The sequence below is a fragment of the Podarcis filfolensis genome, assembly GCF_964270895.1.
Source record: "Podarcis filfolensis genome assembly, chromosome: 5".
Taxonomy (NCBI): domain Eukaryota; kingdom Metazoa; phylum Chordata; class Lepidosauria; order Squamata; family Lacertidae; genus Podarcis; species Podarcis filfolensis.
In genome coordinates, this window is record NC_139608.1 from 37,179,193 (window position 1) to 37,196,629 (window position 17,437).

Here is a 17,437-nt window from a genome sequence, read left to right on the forward strand (position 1 = left end):
ATCAGTTACTTCTCAGAGCAATCCTATGAAATAATCCATTGCATATCGATTGACCCTGAAGCTAAGAAAAAGTCATTTGTCCAGTGAGACTGCAACATAGCTAGGATGTGAACATAAATTTTAATTCACCAAACAATTCCTTGCATGTAAGTCTGCATCCAGCACAGAGTGCTTTCTCTTAGGAGACTGCTAAGCCCTTTGTGACATCAGAGGCTGCAGGGACACTACCCAGAGAGAGTCACACAGACACACAGAGCACACAACACAGATAGGCTATGCATGGACTCGGCTAGGCTACAGGGCAAATCAAATTAGACATATCTGAATATATTTCTTGGCAGAGAATGACATGAGTGAAGCAAAGGTAATGTTGATGCTAATGAGCAAGGGTGGGTCTCTGCATGGCTGCTTATAGTTCTGAAGCTCCATAATAACTGTAGTTGTGATGGAGCATGGCACTGTGTGTAACCCACAGGTATTGTTGAAAGTGAGCCCTTTGGGGGAAGTGTCGCAGCTCAGTGGTGGACTTCTGATTTGCATGCAGAAGGTTCTACGTTGGTGGATTGTGAGAGAGGAAACTCTGCTTTCCTTTCTCAAAGTAGGCTAAGCAGGACCCCTCCAAGAACTGGGTGGTGGTGATGGTTGTTGTGATCAGGGAAGTTTCTGCTTCTTCTACTGCTGCCGTGTGCCACTCCTTGTGTAAAGTGACAGGAAAACCCACCTGGCTGAGAAATGAGACATGCATCCTCCTTAAAGCTTATGTTGAAGCTATGATAGCAGTCCCTGTAGGTAGACCTCTAAGCTAAGTAAGCACCATTTAGGGCCTCAGATTAAGAGGAGCCTCTAAATGAAAACAACTGAATTTCAGATTTACATAACTGGTTACAAAATACAGTGGTACCTCGTGTTACGTACTTAATCCGTTCCAGAGGTCCGTTCGTAACAGGAAACCACTCGTAACATGAGGCGTGCTTTCTCTAATGGCGCCTCCCACTGCTGTCATGCCGCCGGAGAGTGATTTCGGTTCGCATCCTGAGGCAAAGGTCACAGCAAGGGGCATCTACTTCCAGGTTAGCGGAGCGCGTAACCTGCAGCATTCGTAAGGGGGACTATACATAACACGAGGTACCACTGTAAAGGAAACGAGAAAAACAAGACTCTGTAACTGACATTATCATTCTGTTAATGACAAAAATAATGTGCAAGGCATATTGTGGCTCTTTTGGGGGCTCATGGTAACAAACTACTGAGGTCATCTGAAAAAAAGACTGAGCTGAAAAATATCAACAGTGGACTCTGGACAACAATGCTACAAGAAAATCTGTCTGCCCTAAGCATTATGTGCAAATATTTTGCTTCTGGAAGTTAAACAAAAATTCTAAAAGAATGTCATTTCTGCCAGCAGATTTCTGAAGCCTTTACAGCTGTCAACATAGGAACCAAAAATGCCAGGTAAGTGTTCTTAAGTTAAGGGAAGTGGGGTCAACCAGGAGGGGAGCAAGAAACAGGGTAGCAACTTACACATCACCCAAAAAAGAGGATTATTTGCATACATCTGCATGTGTTAATGGTCAAAATTCAACATCTGGAGATTCTCCAGACATGCTGACCCATGCTGAGCCAATTTCAAGGGTGTGCACAAATGGAAATCCTTCTGCAGGTCTTCCACTTTAACTCGAACACATTTTCTTCTTGGATCCCAAGTTTGCAATAAGTAAGGTATTGTATATTATCTTTTAATATCCCAACTAGGGACAGTTGGATAGCAGCAAAAGGAGCCTCCATCTTCCAGTCCAGGCATACGAATATATGGTTGAGAGAACAAATTAACTGCCTCATTACGGAAGGGAACAACATCAAGGCAAATATTTTGGATTTACAAGGAGCTATGAAGAACATGAAAGCTGAGCTCAAAAGGTATGTGTCAATAATCAATGGGGTGTTGAGTGAATGGCTGATTCCAGTTTGGGAACAATTATTTTTCAGAAGGTTTGAACCTTACCAATTTTTCCCTGGAAACTTCACAAAAATCAGTTGCATGTTATAAAACCACAGTGATGTGATGAGGGCAATTCTGATGGTTGGAGGTGTTTACTCCTGGTTAACCAGGTGGTGGACCCTCCTTTGGAAAAGTCAGGTCCTGTCACACACATCTGGATTGCATCCAGTGGTGGCCTCTGTGGTGGGAAAGAGCTGCCCTCCCAACACTGATATCGTAGTGTAGTTATATGGGTCCCAGTGATGGTGAGAGAGCCCAATGGTCCACTCCAGTAGGAAATGACACACTTGAGCATCTTGCCCCATCATCCCCATTGGGAAAAAATGCTCTTGCATCATTTCTTGATGCAGGTTGCAGGAGCAACCCTCCTCTGGTGGCCTCTATGTACTTCCCCTTTCCCTGTATGAGGCTTTTATTTTCCTTGGAGGAGGGGAATGAGATAGCAGGCACCAAACACTCAAGGGGGACACATGCTTTGGGGGGCAAGCATTTTGGTTCTCTCCCAACACTGCCTTCCTTTGAAAAGTGTCTGGAAGCTTCATTTAGTCCAAATACAGCTGCAGGAGCTAGAATGTTCACACGATTCCAGTTCTCAGTTCATGCTGATGGTTGGAGGTAGTTAGGCTTCTGAATACCAATTGCTGGAAACTGTGGGAGGGGAAAGGGCTCCTGTGCCCATGTCCTACTTGCAGGTTTCCCACAGGCATCTAGTTGGCCACTGGATGCTGGATTAGATGGGTCATTGGCCTGATATTATGTACTTATTTGCCCTATACCACTTCATTGGCTCTGGGTTTGTTTCCAGGGACAATTCAAAAGGTTGGCTTTGACCATAAAAGCCCTAAATGTTCTTGTTGTTCTTGCTATTTATTTGATGCCTTACCTACCTTTCACTGTAAGGTCCTACGGTGGATTATATTAATTTTAAAATACAATATGGAAATCCATTTCAAACAAATTACAGTCAAAAGAATGTGAGGTGGGCTTTTGCACTAGTATTATCTGAAGGATAATACTTTCCCCCCATGGCTTTCCCCCATGTGACCCAACCCTCATGTTCAGACTGTCTAGTGAAGAGCTGCTCTATGCCCTACCCTGAGCTGATGGCAATATGGCAGGTGAGAGAGGGCCTTCTCAGTGGTGGCACCTGGGCTTTGGAGCCCCCTGCCCTGGGAGAGTTGGATGATGTCCCTCCCCATTTCTGCCTTTCATGGAGAAGCAAAACTGCTGTTGTTGCTCAGATGAGCAATTGATTAAAGCACTCTCTAGAATAAGCTTAACTCTTAGTTTCCCCTGTACTTAAATTTTTTTGGATGGTGTAACATTGTTGCTATTTTAAATGTTATTCTTAGTTAAGTAATTTGTATACTTCTTTATTCATCAGTGGTTTACTGTGATAGTTAGCTGTCTTGATGGTCTTGTTTGGGGCAGAATAGGGGTACAAGTCTTTGAATTATTATTATTATTATTATTATTATTATTATTATTATCAACACTATTATCATCATTGCCTCAACCATATACAGGATAAAGCAAGCTGAAGAGAAAATAACCTATTTAGAAACTGAGATTGAAGCCACAAAGAAAAATCAGGAAGAAGAGACTGTAACAGCATCTTTAGAGGAGCAGTATCTTAAAAAGCTGGTAGGCAAAAGAAATCTTCCTGATCAGAGTTTAAAGAGCGTGCGCATGCGCGCGCGCGCACACACACACACACACACACACTGCATGTCATCATTAAAACAACAAGACCCGAAGATTTGTTGGCTAAGTGAACACTGTCTGGTGATATTATTCCATAATCATTTTAAAAAAAGAAAAACTGTATTGGTTTTGGACATTTACTAGTATGGTATTTTCCGTGGAGTCAATAGCCTCCATCAACAGCCTTCACCAAGCTGATGACTTTCAGATGTTATAGACTACAACTCATACTTCCGTGTGGCTTCGGGGTGTTGTAGTCCAAAACATCTGTAAGGCACCATCTTGGTCAAGGCTGTCCTACCATGTAGGTGGCAAACCAAAAGCTTGTGTATTTCTATAGCATGAATACTTCAGTTAATATAGATTCCATTCTATAGGCCTCACCAGGTATAGACCTATTTGTATTCATCATGTTTCATCTGCTGTGCAAAGAATAACTTACACAAATCTGAGGGAGAGCCTTGTGAATGGGAGGCTCATTCCGTACAAATAAGGAGATTGCAAAAGCAATCGCCTGGAGGCTTTCCATATTGCCATCTGTGAACAGCTATTTATCATGTGGATCCTCTGGTGTTTCCCCACACCACTACAAAACAGGAAAGAGGGAGGACTGCAGCAGACGACACTTGCTGTTGTTATGGCATCTGCCTGGGCTAGCACAGCACAGGAAACTCATTTTGCATCAGCCCAATCAAATTCAGCAGCACTGGAACTTAGAATTGGAGAGTTAGGACTTTGAGTTGTGTGTGACACTTTCCTGAGGGTATTCTTTAATTTGTAATGAATTGTTGCATCGCTTCAGCTGCAGCCCAAAGAGTCGGGTATATATCAGTCTTTGCAACTAACTGTGGCAATTTCTTACCCTCACAGGAGAAGGATAATGAAAATTTACACTTGAGGATCTTCATGCTTTCTGAGAAGGTACACCAATAATCAGATAGGTTTCCTCTGAATTCCATATGTGCACCATGTCCCACCTTTCCCCATGTTTGTGAATGTGCTGCAAGTGTATAATTCACAATCACCTCATCAACGTCAAGCCACTGAAAGTGAGTCAAGAGATGGAAAAAATAAACGCGGGTTGAGTAGTGGGCTGGATTTCTGATGACGTATTCTCACCTGTAGCGGTTGGGTGGGGGCAGTGATGCTCACCTGATCTGTCTCTAGCATTGCTGAGCTTCCTGGGAGGGAGATGGGCAAGGCAGTGCAGAGGCTGGCATGGTGCAAATGCACCAGAAGGAACATTGGGTGTATTTGTGCCATGCTGGTGTATTTACACCATGCTGCCTTTCTGCCCCACGCCAGCCCGGTAAGCACAGTGAAATTGGTGACAGGAGGTCAGCTAAATGATGCTGCTTCTCTCTACTGACCACTACTGATATGCACAATTGCTATTATCAGCTCTGCATGGGCCCACCCAACCCACATGCTCAACATGCCAGTTTGGGTGCATGAACCAGTCTTCGTGTTATGATGGTCCTGAATAACTGCATCAGATTTCCACTCTGAAATGAAATGGAAATGAAAATGAAAATTGACACTGTTGCATTAGTGTTCGTTCAGTCATGTCGAAAGAATCCCTTTAAAAAAATAAAATAAAATGTAATACATCTATTATCTCCCTGGTGCTCATCTTTCTTTGTTGTATGCCTGTGTTGGCAGCACCAAAGCCTTTTTAGAGTAGGCATGAAACAGCATGCATATCTGAATATCTCCATTGTATGCTCACTTGTTGTAGAAGTCAATGTTATGCTTGAAGCTCTAGGCTTTGACAGACCGCAGTCCTTTTCACTGCATAGCTTTGCAGTTACTCTTTAATTTCTACTGGAATAAATATTAATGTTATTTGATAGACATTGTTCCACTCAGTCCTTCTGAAACGGATGTCTAAAGCAAAGCAAAAAATGACAAAGCAGATCCATGATAGTAATTTCCCATTGCTTTTGTTTTGCTTACAAGCACCCCCACTGGGACTTAGGGACACAGGACACTCCCTTGCACCAAATCAGATCTTTGGCCATCCTAACTCAGTATTGCCTTCACTGATGTCCACAGCTCTCCAGGGTTCCAGGCAGAGGTCTCTGCCAGCCCTACCTGGTGATACCAGGGATTGAACATGGGCCATTCTGCATGCAAACCACACTCCTCCATTGAGCAACTGCCCTTACCTGACTTCCTGGAAGTTGATGGATGTGGCCTAAGTGAGGGGGTTTTACCTGTTCCTCCCATGACTTTGCCCCATTGAAATTCCTTCCTCCCCACCTTGAAGCTCCTATTAACTCAACTGAGAGAAAATACCGCTAATTAGTGAAAGGAAGGTAGGAAGGAAGGTCCTTTATTAGGATCACCAGGGTCATCTCTGATTTGTCTTCTAAACACTGAGGTTGTAACAGAATAGCAAAGAAGGTTCGGGCTGGTCAGTGCATATTGGGGAGACTGAATCTGAATATTTGTGTGTTTTGTGCCCCAAACCAGAGCTCAGCGTTGACTGCATCGATGAAGATCAACCAGCAGAGTTACCTGCAGCTCTGCTGCCATGTCAACAAGCTAAAAGTGAGTAAGATTATAGAACCACAATAGTAAAGTTTGGAGAAGGAAGGTTAAAAGAAGTGCCCACTGGAATTAATACAAAATACATGGGGGACAATACATGGGCAATTGAGAAAAGGAGATAGCAGTATTTGTGAAGGTGGCATATATACGGGGGAAACAAGAAGATTTCACACATCCCTGTTTTGGTCACCTCCGCATTTCCTGTTTATGTGGAACTCCAAACAGATGAAGTTCTTTTGCTGCACTATGATAAAGTCTTCTGACTCTGCACGCTAGCACCTGGAGGGCCAGTTGAAAAAGATGGCAGTCCAAAATATCGTCAGGTCATTTTCATTTTGTGCCATTGGGGATTTGGAAGATTTTGAGGATGCAATCCAAACCTCTCCCCTCGACCACAGGGCTGTGAGACCACAGCCACATATGCACCTCTGTGGTTCATGGTGGCCAAGTTGGAAGGTGGTGTGTATGTGTAGAAGATCACTGGGCCAGCCTAGAGCTGTCACAAAAATGAGGCCCAGATTGGGTCCGATGCCATTGTGTGATGGTAGAAAGACTGGCTTCGAATCCAAAAGATCCCATGCCTGCACAGCCCCTCTCCATCCCACTTTGGGGCTTTTGCTGGTTACTACTAATGATAATTCCACTGACTTCACTGCTATCTAGCAGGTGGAAGTGCTGCACCAGTGGAGTGACTCTTGTGTCATTCCATCGTCATCGGCTGGTGGAAGTCCAGCTTAGCCTGCAGAGCTGGGCATAGAGACATCTCTACCCAACCCAACCCAACCTCAGTAGGACATAAAGAGGGTTTGGATTGCTCTGTTAGTGTCCATCAGCTTTTTAGTTCAACGTGAATACTTTAAAATGACTTCATCTAAAGTAAAGATATATAAATGTGTATAAGGTAAAGGTAAAGGTACCCCTGACCATTAGGTCCAGTCGTGACCGACTCTGGGGTTGTGGCGCTCATCTCGCTTTATTGGCCGTGGGAGCCAGTGTACAGCTTCCGGGTCATGTGACCAGCATGACAAAGCCGCTTCTGGTGAACCAGAGCAGTGCACAGAAACACCGTTTACCTTCCCACCAGAGCGGTACCTATTTATCTACTTGCACTTTGAGGTGCTTTCGAATTGCTAGGTTGGCAGGAGCTGGGACCAAGCAACGGGAGCTCACCCCGTCGTGGGGATTCGAACCGCCAACCTTCTGATCGGCAAGTCCTATACTCTGTGGTTTAACCCACAGCGCCACCCACGTCCCAGTATAAATGTGTATACTTTGCTATATATTGGCACTCACATGGATTTCCGATGAGAGGCACAATCTGTTGAGAAGGCCTCCAGTACAAGCGGTGTTGACGCGTTCTCTTGGAAAGCGACCATTTTCTTTCACTGAGGATTGAATCTCTTGGCCAGAGTGAAAATAAAAGTCTTACATGTGTTTGCTTCAGAAATGTTGCCAACTGAAAATTTATATATTTATTTTTAATTAGAGAGAGCTCCAGGAATGCAAACTGACCTGCGGTGAGGAGGATGAAGTTTTTACAAAGGTAAACTTAATTATCATATACATAGGAGACAGCTGAGCCAAAGTTAAGGAGTTCTGGGTTCCGTTGCTTTGGGCTAACCCTCCCGTTGAAATCAATTAGGCTGTAACATACACAATTTTGCCCGTGGGTTTATTTATTATTTATTTTCCTGCATTCCACCTCTCCTCCAAGGAGTCCAAGGTGGGTTTCCCCCTCCCCATATTATCTACATAACTGTTACAGTTGCTACAAATAGAATCCCTGACCTGAACCCATGTGCAAAGTAGAAAAATGTTTCAAAGCTTCACTGGAAACAGTTTTAAAATGGTTACAGATAAACAATAAAAGATACAAAATAATACCTCAAGGACCGCTTTTCCCCATATGAACTGACCTGAACCCTGTGATTATCATCTGATTAACATTCTATGTCCTTTTAAATGTGTTTATGGGAGGGGAGTTATTTGGTGTGTGTTTTTGTTTTTATTATGTATTTTGTGCTCTCATTTTGTATTTTTGTGTTGTGAACCACCCTGAGATCTTTGGATGAGGGGCGGTAAACAAATTAAATAAGTAAATAATAAAATAAGTAAAATGTTGCTGTTTAATGCAATCCCGTCTTCTTTTTAGTCCTTAATACTGTTTGATATACTTTCCTCTATCTGGTCCCAGAGGGAGATCCAAAGCAACTTGCTTCTTCATCCCTGCAGAGCTTAGCCACTGCTGTGGCTGCTGTCTCCATCAATGGACTAAGACACTGAGTTTTCATGTTTCATCTTCCTGCTGTGAGAGCTCTCTGCTTGGCTTTCCAGTGATGAGTCATCAGTTAGCATAAAGGCTGAATGGAAAACATCCAACCTTTTCTGGCACATTTGCCAGAGTGAAACCTTCTCCCTAATGCAGACTTCTCTACTTTGCAAATGCAAATTTTAAATTAGTTTTTCAAACATCAGTGCATACCAACATTACTTTTTATGCAAATTAAACTTATCTTTAGTGATAACAATCCTGTGATGTAGGTTAGGTTGAGAGACAGCGAGTGTCCCAATTATACCCAGTAAGCTTAATGGCTGGATTGGGATTTGACCCCTCATCTCTCAGGTCCTAGTCCAGCACTCTCTAACCACTGCACTAAACTGGCTGAAGCCGCATCATCCCAAAGAAGAAATACCCATCACTTCCTTCTCCTATCTTCAGCTGATAAAAAACTATTTGACTTTTAGAAGACATCTGAAGGCAGCCTTGTTTAGGGAAGTTTTCAACGTTTGATGTTTTATTTTGCTTTCAATATTCTGTTGGGAGCTTCCTGGAGCGGGGGTGGGGGGAGCGTAGTAGGCAATGGAAGGTTGACATTAATCAGGCCCTCTTTCTTGTTCAATGCTCAATCCCAAATCCCAAGGCTTTCAAACTAAAAGATAAGAGGGCCAGATTGATTTTCAAGGTGAGCACCAGGCTGCTTGGCCATGCCTAGTGGTGTCTGATCTATCCCTTGAATATTGATGAAACACCTGGAATTGGTATGATCATACTAGGCAAAAATTGTAAGTGTTCTGACTAAAAACCCAAGGCAAGAAGGATTACAAGGATGGGGCAAAAGAAAAAAGGCATGTTCTTCTTTTCCAGATGAAACACCAAATCTGGGAACTGGAAGAGTATATACAAGAATACAAAGTGAAAATACAGGTATCTGTGTGAAATGCTTAACCATTGATGAAGTGAATAAGGAAAGCAACAGCTGCCTAATTTAGGTTGCAGCACTAAACACACTTACCAGGGAGTAACCACAACTGAGCATGGTGGGACTTACTTTTGAGTAGGAATGCAGGAAAAAAATTGATTCAGTGTGTATTTAAAGCTGAATCTATCACACTCACACTTTCCAAAACAACACGCAAACCAAAACACAATTATCTTTTGAAATTTACACTTATTCAAATTTTGCAATGCAATTCTCCAGCCAATGCTTACAAAAATGCATATATTTAGGGGAAGTGTGAATAAAATATATTAGTGAAAATAGCATACAAAAATGCATCATATTCAGGAATATTGCTCGCAATAATGTGTACACTACTGAAAGCTACATGCAATAATGTGTTGTTAGGAGAAATTCACACTAAAATGCTGATAATTTTTAATGAGAATGTTCTTTTCTTTAAAAAATTACAATTACTATAAATTGTGGAGAACTGAATTTTATAGTTGAAAAATGAGCAACTGAGAGAACTGAAATGGACACATCCACCCCTACTTATGAGTAAACATGCATCGGAAAGTACTGCTTTTTTTGGTAATTCTGAATATTTGGATTTAGTATTTCCCCATTGGTTGTTGGGGAGAAGAGGCCATAAAATGTCAAAGCAAGGAGTGCATAACAAAGCAGATGCATAACATCTGGAGGGCAGCACACCAGCTACCCGTGGAATGTATACAAAATTGCTCTAGGTCTTGATCTGTGGGGATTATTGGAGATCTCTGGGGGGAGGAAGAAGAAACAGAAACTTGAAGGGGACTTGCTGATTATTTTGTTTTCAGGTTCTTCAGGACAGAGAGAAAAGCCTGCAGGATGAGCTGTCAGCTGTTGCGAAAGACAAGGTTCGGTAAGACTCCTCTATGAGTCCAATCCTTTCTGCAACCAGTGTCAGTCCTTGAAGCATGTCAGATGAATCAAAGTCATGGTAATTCTTCTAGTGAAGAGCACAGCTTTCAGCTGTAACATATGTAATACTACTGAGCCAAAGAGACAGCAAGGAATAGCTGAGGTTATTTTATGACTGCAAGCGGTCAAGGAAACAGCAGATTCATATCATTTTCCTGAGCTATATTTGATGAGGCTGTGCCAGGGGTTGACCCAGAAGGTGCAATCCAAGGTATATATGCTGATGGAAGTGAACCTTTGCAAAATGCAAAACCAATTTACTGGACCAAAGGCCAGTAAACTCATCACTCTGTTTTTATCTGGATCCATAGTTCATTCTTCACCAGATATGTTTCAAACCCAACCTTTCAAGTTTTAATCACTCTGGTTGGCCTGCTCATTCATGAATTGCTTATGCCACCTATGTAATTTCACACATACACATCACATGGTCTGGACTTAAAGTGCATTGGGCTAGGCCATGACCTCAATGTAATTATCTCTGGCCAGGCACTCTGTTTTTCTGTAACCCTGCTTTTCCCTGGCTATGGACTCGTTTATTTTATGTATCTCTAATGTCCCTCAAAAGACAACAGAATTACCACAAGCACTCCTCAAGACTGTCCCTCTATCACACTAATTTTTCCACTTGCAATGGTGTACAGTGGTACCTCTAGTTACAAACTTAATTTGTTCCGAAGGTCCGTTCTTAACCTGAAACTGTTCTTCACTAGAGGAGTGCTTTCACTAATGGGGCCTCTTGCTGCCGCTGTGCCCCCGGCACACGATTTCTGTTCTCATCCTGGGGCAAAGTTCTCAACTTGAGGTAACTCTTCCAGGTTAGCGAAGTTTGTAACCTGAAGCGTTTGTAACCTGAGGCGTTTGTAACTCGAGGTACCGCTATACGTCTCAGGAAAATGCCAGCAGTTTGCTTTGTGCTGATGAAACAGAATGACATCATAGAACTAATTAGAAGAGACTGCTCCTCCTTTTGTAAAAGGAAACTATATGGCTCCACAGACAGACTGCTTATGGGCCATCTTTGTGGTAATACAAGTGCTCTCAAAGTTATTCCCAATTTCCTCTTTCTTATTCTCCAGACATCCTGGCTACCTTTTAGCCATCTGGCTCTTCAGAGTTCAGTTCAGTTCAGAGCAGTCAGTAATTGATTTTATGTTTGATGAAATGGCTGCTTGAAAGTTTGATTCACTGTCAACCATGATCTGGGAAATAAATTCATAAATTAAAGGGATTCCTCATTTTCAGAAGCATTTATTATGCACTTCCACAATGGTCCTCATAGTCAAAGGGAACTGCTTCATAAAGAACCCACAGAGAATCTACATTGTATCTGAAAGAACATTAAATTAGGAGTTAAATTGAAAGTGTTTTACTTTGCATCCTAAACTATTATGCATGCACTTAGCCACTAGCATTGCAAGAGAAACCTTTTTAATCTTCTTTTTCCTTCAGTGATTTGATGTTGGGCCAGATATTGAGCTTGAACTCCAATGCCACAAACACCATATATTTGTCTGCCTTGTTAAATAATTGGGAGGAGGGGAACAATCTTTTAGTTCTAATTCATAGGCCTTAAAGGGAGTTTTATCATCATGTACATATGTACTGAAAAAGGTGGGGCAATCTATCCTTTGCCACATTTTAACCATTATAACCAAACCATCCTGTTAATGTGGATGTGTTATGCTTACAATGTGATCTTCAGTCATTCTTGGATTTTGGTACATCCTGGCTCTGCATGTATCATGTGTAGTATGCTATGTCAAAATAACTTCAGGATCAATCCATTTCTAGTCAGTTTCACACGTGTTTATTCATAAACCCATTCCATCAATGTTTCCACATTAATCTCCTAATTCCTTTCAAAATAAAAGCCATACTGAATACAAATACAGAAGTGTACATAAATTCATATTTTATCACAAAACAATATTCAAGCACGTACAGTATTTTATTTCAATGTAAAATATGTATTTCCAAACCTATTTTATCCTAAAATATACATATTGGTACGTTATTGGAGTGAATAACTGTATAGTAAAATTTGGTGAAATCTGAAATATAATTATGTTCTGATCTCTGCATTAGTCCCCAAGGAGCAAAGGAGGTCACTTCATTTAAAATTGTGGATGAATTGAAAATCTCCTACATCCATATGTCATATATTACATGGTCCTATCGTGAAATGTTGGTTAGAAGGCTGCCAGCTCCCTCAGGGAGAGCCAGAATCTGGCTTATCCACGTGCCTTACAACATTTTCTTCTTCAAGGAACCAGAGGAATTTGTGCATTGCCCTGTTTGGGACTGCAAAGAGGACATTCCTGTAATTCAGAAAGACAGAATAGCTGCTACAAAATCTGCTAATGATCCAACCTTTTTTCAATTATTTCAGACATCAGAGCAAGTTGCCAGGCAAGTTTTTGAACCTTCACCCAAAGAGCTTGATGTATGAATTGGCCAGGGCTGAACTGGTCAGTAATCTTGATTTACCCAATAAAGAGAAAGCTATCTGGTCAGTCTTGTGAGCATGAATTTTAGTTCATCGATCAATAAACAGGAAGGTTTTGATTTTATGCTATACATAAAGTTGGCACGGTTATTGCAGCTGAACCCCACAGGGTCAGGCCAGCAACATTGGCGGCTTGGTTGCCCCTTGTGTTTGGATGAGAAGGTAGAGGGAATTGCTATTTAACAGCTTCTGAAAGGAAGGAGATGTGTGTTGCCTGCTATGTGGCCAATGAATGCATCATAAGCTCACATTCTACATCATTGATGCTTTGTAGTAGTTCACTTCTTAGAAAGCCAAGAAGAATGCACTGTCCTACAAGTTCTGGCTTATCAGCCTGATCTTACGATCTCCTCTGCAGTGGCAGCAAAGCGCTGAATCTGGTACAAGAGCTTAGCACTACTTCGAGGGAATGTTTTGTCATTTTGCTGTTGGTTTGTGACCCAGTTTCAGCCTCTGTGCTGTGTTTCAATAACGCCCCCCTCCCAAGCATAGGTGTAGCACTTTTGCTGTTTTACTAGACATAGTGGCTATATGCTAGCTTCAGCATTTGAGGCAGCATGCCTCTGAATGCTAGTGGCCAAGAAATAACAGTGGCAAGGAATCTCACTGGCCACTTTAGGAAACACAGTGCTGGACTAAATAGGGCTTTAGGTTGATTCAGAAAGGGCTATTCTTATTATATATTGCTCATCACAAGCAGTTAAAATAGCCATAGGTGCTGTTCTAACTGCTGTAGTGCAAACTTGGGCTTGCCTCACAACAGCTGGCATGGTGGGAGAAGTTTGTGGTTTTAATTTGGCAGCATGGCTATTCTGGCGACAGAGAAATTGCATGGCTAGCCAGTTCCATTTTCCTCACTTCACTTTGGAGAGTCACACAATTTAGAACTTGAAAACTCCCAGTAATGAACTGCTTTGAGTTCCTTGTTCATTTACTACTACAAGTGTATGTGTGATGGAGGGGTAACTTTTTCCAACTTTCTTTTTAACCACAGGAAGAAAAAATGCGAAGAGAAGAGAAATTTGTGAAGAAACAGCTTTGTGGTGGTAGGTTAGTGAAGAAAATGTTTACTATTTGTCACCACCTTCTCACTTTTTAAAAACACACACCCATAAATGTATAACAATGCAGACATTTGCAGAAATAACCTCTGGCTTATATTTCATATAGTAATATTACTTTGGGAAGTGGGAGTTGGTCCCCATTATTTATGGTGAGACTGTGTGAGACTTCTGCTTGGATTTTCATAACTCTGTGATTAACTGGTTATGGTACCAAATTTCATAAAATAACCAGAATCCAGAGGTGGGTTTCACCTTTCATCCATGGCAGTATTGCCTGTTTCAAACAATGCTTGGACTTAGCAAACCCAGCAAGATTCTGTTACAGGTTTGGAAACCTTCATTAACCACAAAACTGTGAAAGTACCACTGGCAAAAGGGAATAAGAGAAGAAGAAACTCCAGATGCTAAACAGAGGGCAAAGTACATATGAATGCAGACAATGCAAATAAATAACAATGACTTCCTTCCACCCATCAAGATATGTGGAAGAAGTACTGATGTGTGTTTTCTCCAATGGTTGTCTAATATTGAAACTGTCCATTTTCTGATGTGGAGTAATTAATGTTAGAATTCCTGCTCCATGATTGCAATCATGGGATTGTTGTCTATCACATGACGGTGTATGTTTTGACTCCACAGAGTGGGAAGTGACGGAGACAGGATGTGTTACTGTGTTCCGTGAAGTGGGAGTATTGTCCTTTGTTCTTTCTCTTTGCTGTCTGATGCTAGCGAGAAAGGGAGCCATGTTCCAGTGCTCCATGTGTGTTTATATGTAAATAAAGTAGATTACCCAAATGCTGAGTTGCTGAGGTCTGTTACGCAAGCTGCAGAGACTCCTAGGATCCCTAAGTGTCCTGGTGTTTGTTGCCATCGGTCGCTGTGATGTTCGGGTTGAAGAAAGCTTTGGAAGCTCCCAAACGAAAGACCAGGAGGGAGAGAACATGCCAGTCGGGCATGTGTCTCTACGAGGGTCCTACTCAAGTGTAGGATGAGCTCCTGACAATTAATAGGTACAACAAATGAGCAAGGTACATGGAAGGTATTATTAGGTGTGACCAGCCCTGTCCACCTGGTTTTCCCAGGCATGCTATTTAGCATCTTCTATAAATCAGGCCCATTCAAGGTAAAAAGGAAGACACTGTCAAACTGAAAGGAGATGTGTACAAGCAGGCATGTAACTGGGCATGGAGGGTACAGGGATGGGTGAAGCAGCAAAGCATATTGTTCATAATCTCTGAAGCATGTTCTGAAGTACTTAACAATTATCATCTCCAACTTCCAGTGAAGAAGGCTAGGGTACGAAATACTGACTTGGTCTAAACCCTTTCAAAGAGCTTTATTGTTGCAGGGATTTGAACATGATTCTGTCACATTCAAGTCAAACATACTAGCCATGGAACCATATAGATAGGAAGGAATCGAATGGTCCATTGCCTTGTTCATCTTAGGCTATTGTGGTATTAGATGTTTAAATAATGGCGTTTGTGTTGCATTTTCCTCATCTGTAATTGGAATGCAATGTCAACCTTGATTGGCTTGAATGTATCTTCATTTTCAGCCAAAATGGATTTCTTCCAGTTAAACGCATTACAAAACCAGCAATCATAATGTGCTCAGATAATACGAAAGGGCCCCACAGTGATGCTTTTAGTGTCACTTCCTAAAAACCCTTGGAGTCAATTCTCCTTCATTAAAAGCCCAAAGTTCTCTCTGATCTGAGTGACAACCTTTCGGAACCTGCTTATGTGCTCATTTTGCCCCATCAACAGATTTTCACTTGGGACCAAGAGAGGACAATGACACCCTGCCTTGTCTTTATAAACTGCAGGCCTCTCTTTTCTTATTTCACAGGACAAAGATCACCTGGGTCTTGATAGGCTTGTGGCACTTTGCTGGTGTCCTGCTGGTGATTGTCTTGACCGTCCTGCTAGTCACTGTCTTCATCCTCACTGCCTGCCTTTCCAATCACACAGTGACAGAGGCATATCAGCGGCCTGTGTGGCAGTTCCTGGACTATTACATCCAACCATATATGCAACTCTACAGCACCGGCATCTTACCAAAGTGATCTCAGGATTGGAAGAAGCTGCCAACTAGAGAGAGCCTGTCATTATAATGTATCTCAGAGTGTGGATAAAGCTCATAACCTATCAAGGTTTTCTGGTGTGTAATGATTTGGGAGTGTAATTTTCCATACACACACACTATACATTACCCATCACTGGAGGCCTGCTCAGTTTGTGATATGCCAAGCCAAATACAGCACAATACCCATGTATGGGCAGGCTGTCCTGGGCACTATAAACATCCTGGTTTTACTTCCTGTGGAGTATAAAAACAAAGGGACAGATTAAGCACAGCACATACAATGTTATAAATTGTATAGGTATGCATTAGCAAACTACATACGATCTTCACTAGAGATCTTAGCATGCATTGTGCCAATGTGCTGTCCCATGTTTCCTCCTGCCCTTCTATTTATCTCTGTGTATAGGACAATAATGTGCTTGGTGTCAATTTATCCTTCTGTCTTTTTCTTAGCCAGAGTTGGGGAGCATCAATCTGCTTCTTTTCTTGATTATGTAGAGAGGTTCACATTACAAACATGTTATGGGGAATAATGATGCCCCAGCTATGCCGCACCTCTTAATACAATATTTGTAACATATAATATTAACTGAACTATTGTTGCATAATCCCTGTGCCATTATTATTTATCCATTAGGCGTAAAACTTCTAGATATCATATCATAGTATATGTTTGCCCTATTATGCTTGGCTGCATTAAGAAGTCCTACATCCTTTAGGTGTTTTTTTGCAACAGGATCTGTCTCATGTTGAAAGCAAACATGGAAATATTCTACAACACATGATGTTTCAGCCAGCTCTCTTCCAGAAAACACCCACTACCTACCTATACAGTGGCCAACATCTGAATAAAACCAGATTTATTTAGCTTCAGTCAGGTCCCGATATTGGAGCATCCTGGATAGTGCAAGGTTGCCAACTTTTCTAGTCTGGCCAGTAAACTGTTCTGTCAGATAAACAGCATTGGGTTCTGAGAAGCCAGTAAACTTCAGATTCTGACATGATCCAGCAACTTCTATCAGATTTCACCCATAAGTCATGTCACCAAGATTTGCTCTGGCTCTAGCCCCGATCCACCCCATTCATCTTGGCTCTGCTCCTCAGTGGTGTGCAGTGATATTTTTAAATAGAGGAACAGTTAGGGCCAGAGGCACCAACTTGTGAAGGCAATCGGGGCAGTCTGTCGACGTTGCATGTATGAGCATTGCACCTCCCTCCCTAAGCTGGACAGAAGCTTCCTTGGCTTTGGGAAGGAGGTGCCCCATACTTTAATACTCTAATTTACCAGGAACATTTTGGGAACTAGCCTAGTCCCCCTAGGCCACTGACCACACGCCAC

At 42.0% G+C, this 17,437-nt stretch overlaps 1 protein-coding gene across 3 annotated transcripts; it reads left to right on the top strand.

The window, feature by feature from the left end:
* The first annotated feature begins 218 nt into the window (after positions 1-218).
* Positions 219-16,164, top strand: LOC310763211 (uncharacterized protein). Of its 3 annotated transcripts, none has more exons than XM_083615040.1 (12): positions 219-364; positions 1,406-1,452; positions 1,753-1,917; positions 3,526-3,643; positions 4,574-4,624; positions 6,179-6,256; positions 7,743-7,799; positions 9,402-9,461; positions 10,314-10,378; positions 12,830-12,908; positions 13,941-13,996; positions 15,862-16,164. In XM_083615040.1, exons 1-12 carry the CDS (start codon positions 350-352, stop codon positions 16,076-16,078), a joined length of 1,008 nt encoding a protein of 335 aa, XP_083471166.1. In that variant the 5' UTR covers positions 219-349; the 3' UTR covers positions 16,079-16,164. The 3 variants fall into 3 exon arrangements, with proteins under 3 accessions (XP_083471166.1, XP_083471168.1, XP_083471167.1); XM_083615042.1 differs by having other exon boundaries at positions 13,941-13,992; XM_083615041.1 differs by having other exon boundaries at positions 12,830-12,853; positions 13,945-13,992.
* The last annotated feature ends 1,273 nt before the right edge of the window (positions 16,165-17,437 follow it).

Bases quoted from the DNA above. Each gene is read 5' to 3' on its own strand.
- LOC310763211 (XM_083615040.1), top strand. The intron at 1,918-3,525 runs GTATGTGTCAAT...AACCATATACAG, and splicing joins ATGAAAGCTGAGCTCAAAAG to GATAAAGCAAGCTGAAGAGA. The intron at 7,800-9,401 runs GTAAACTTAATT...CTTCTTTTCCAG, and splicing joins AGGATGAAGTTTTTACAAAG to ATGAAACACCAAATCTGGGA.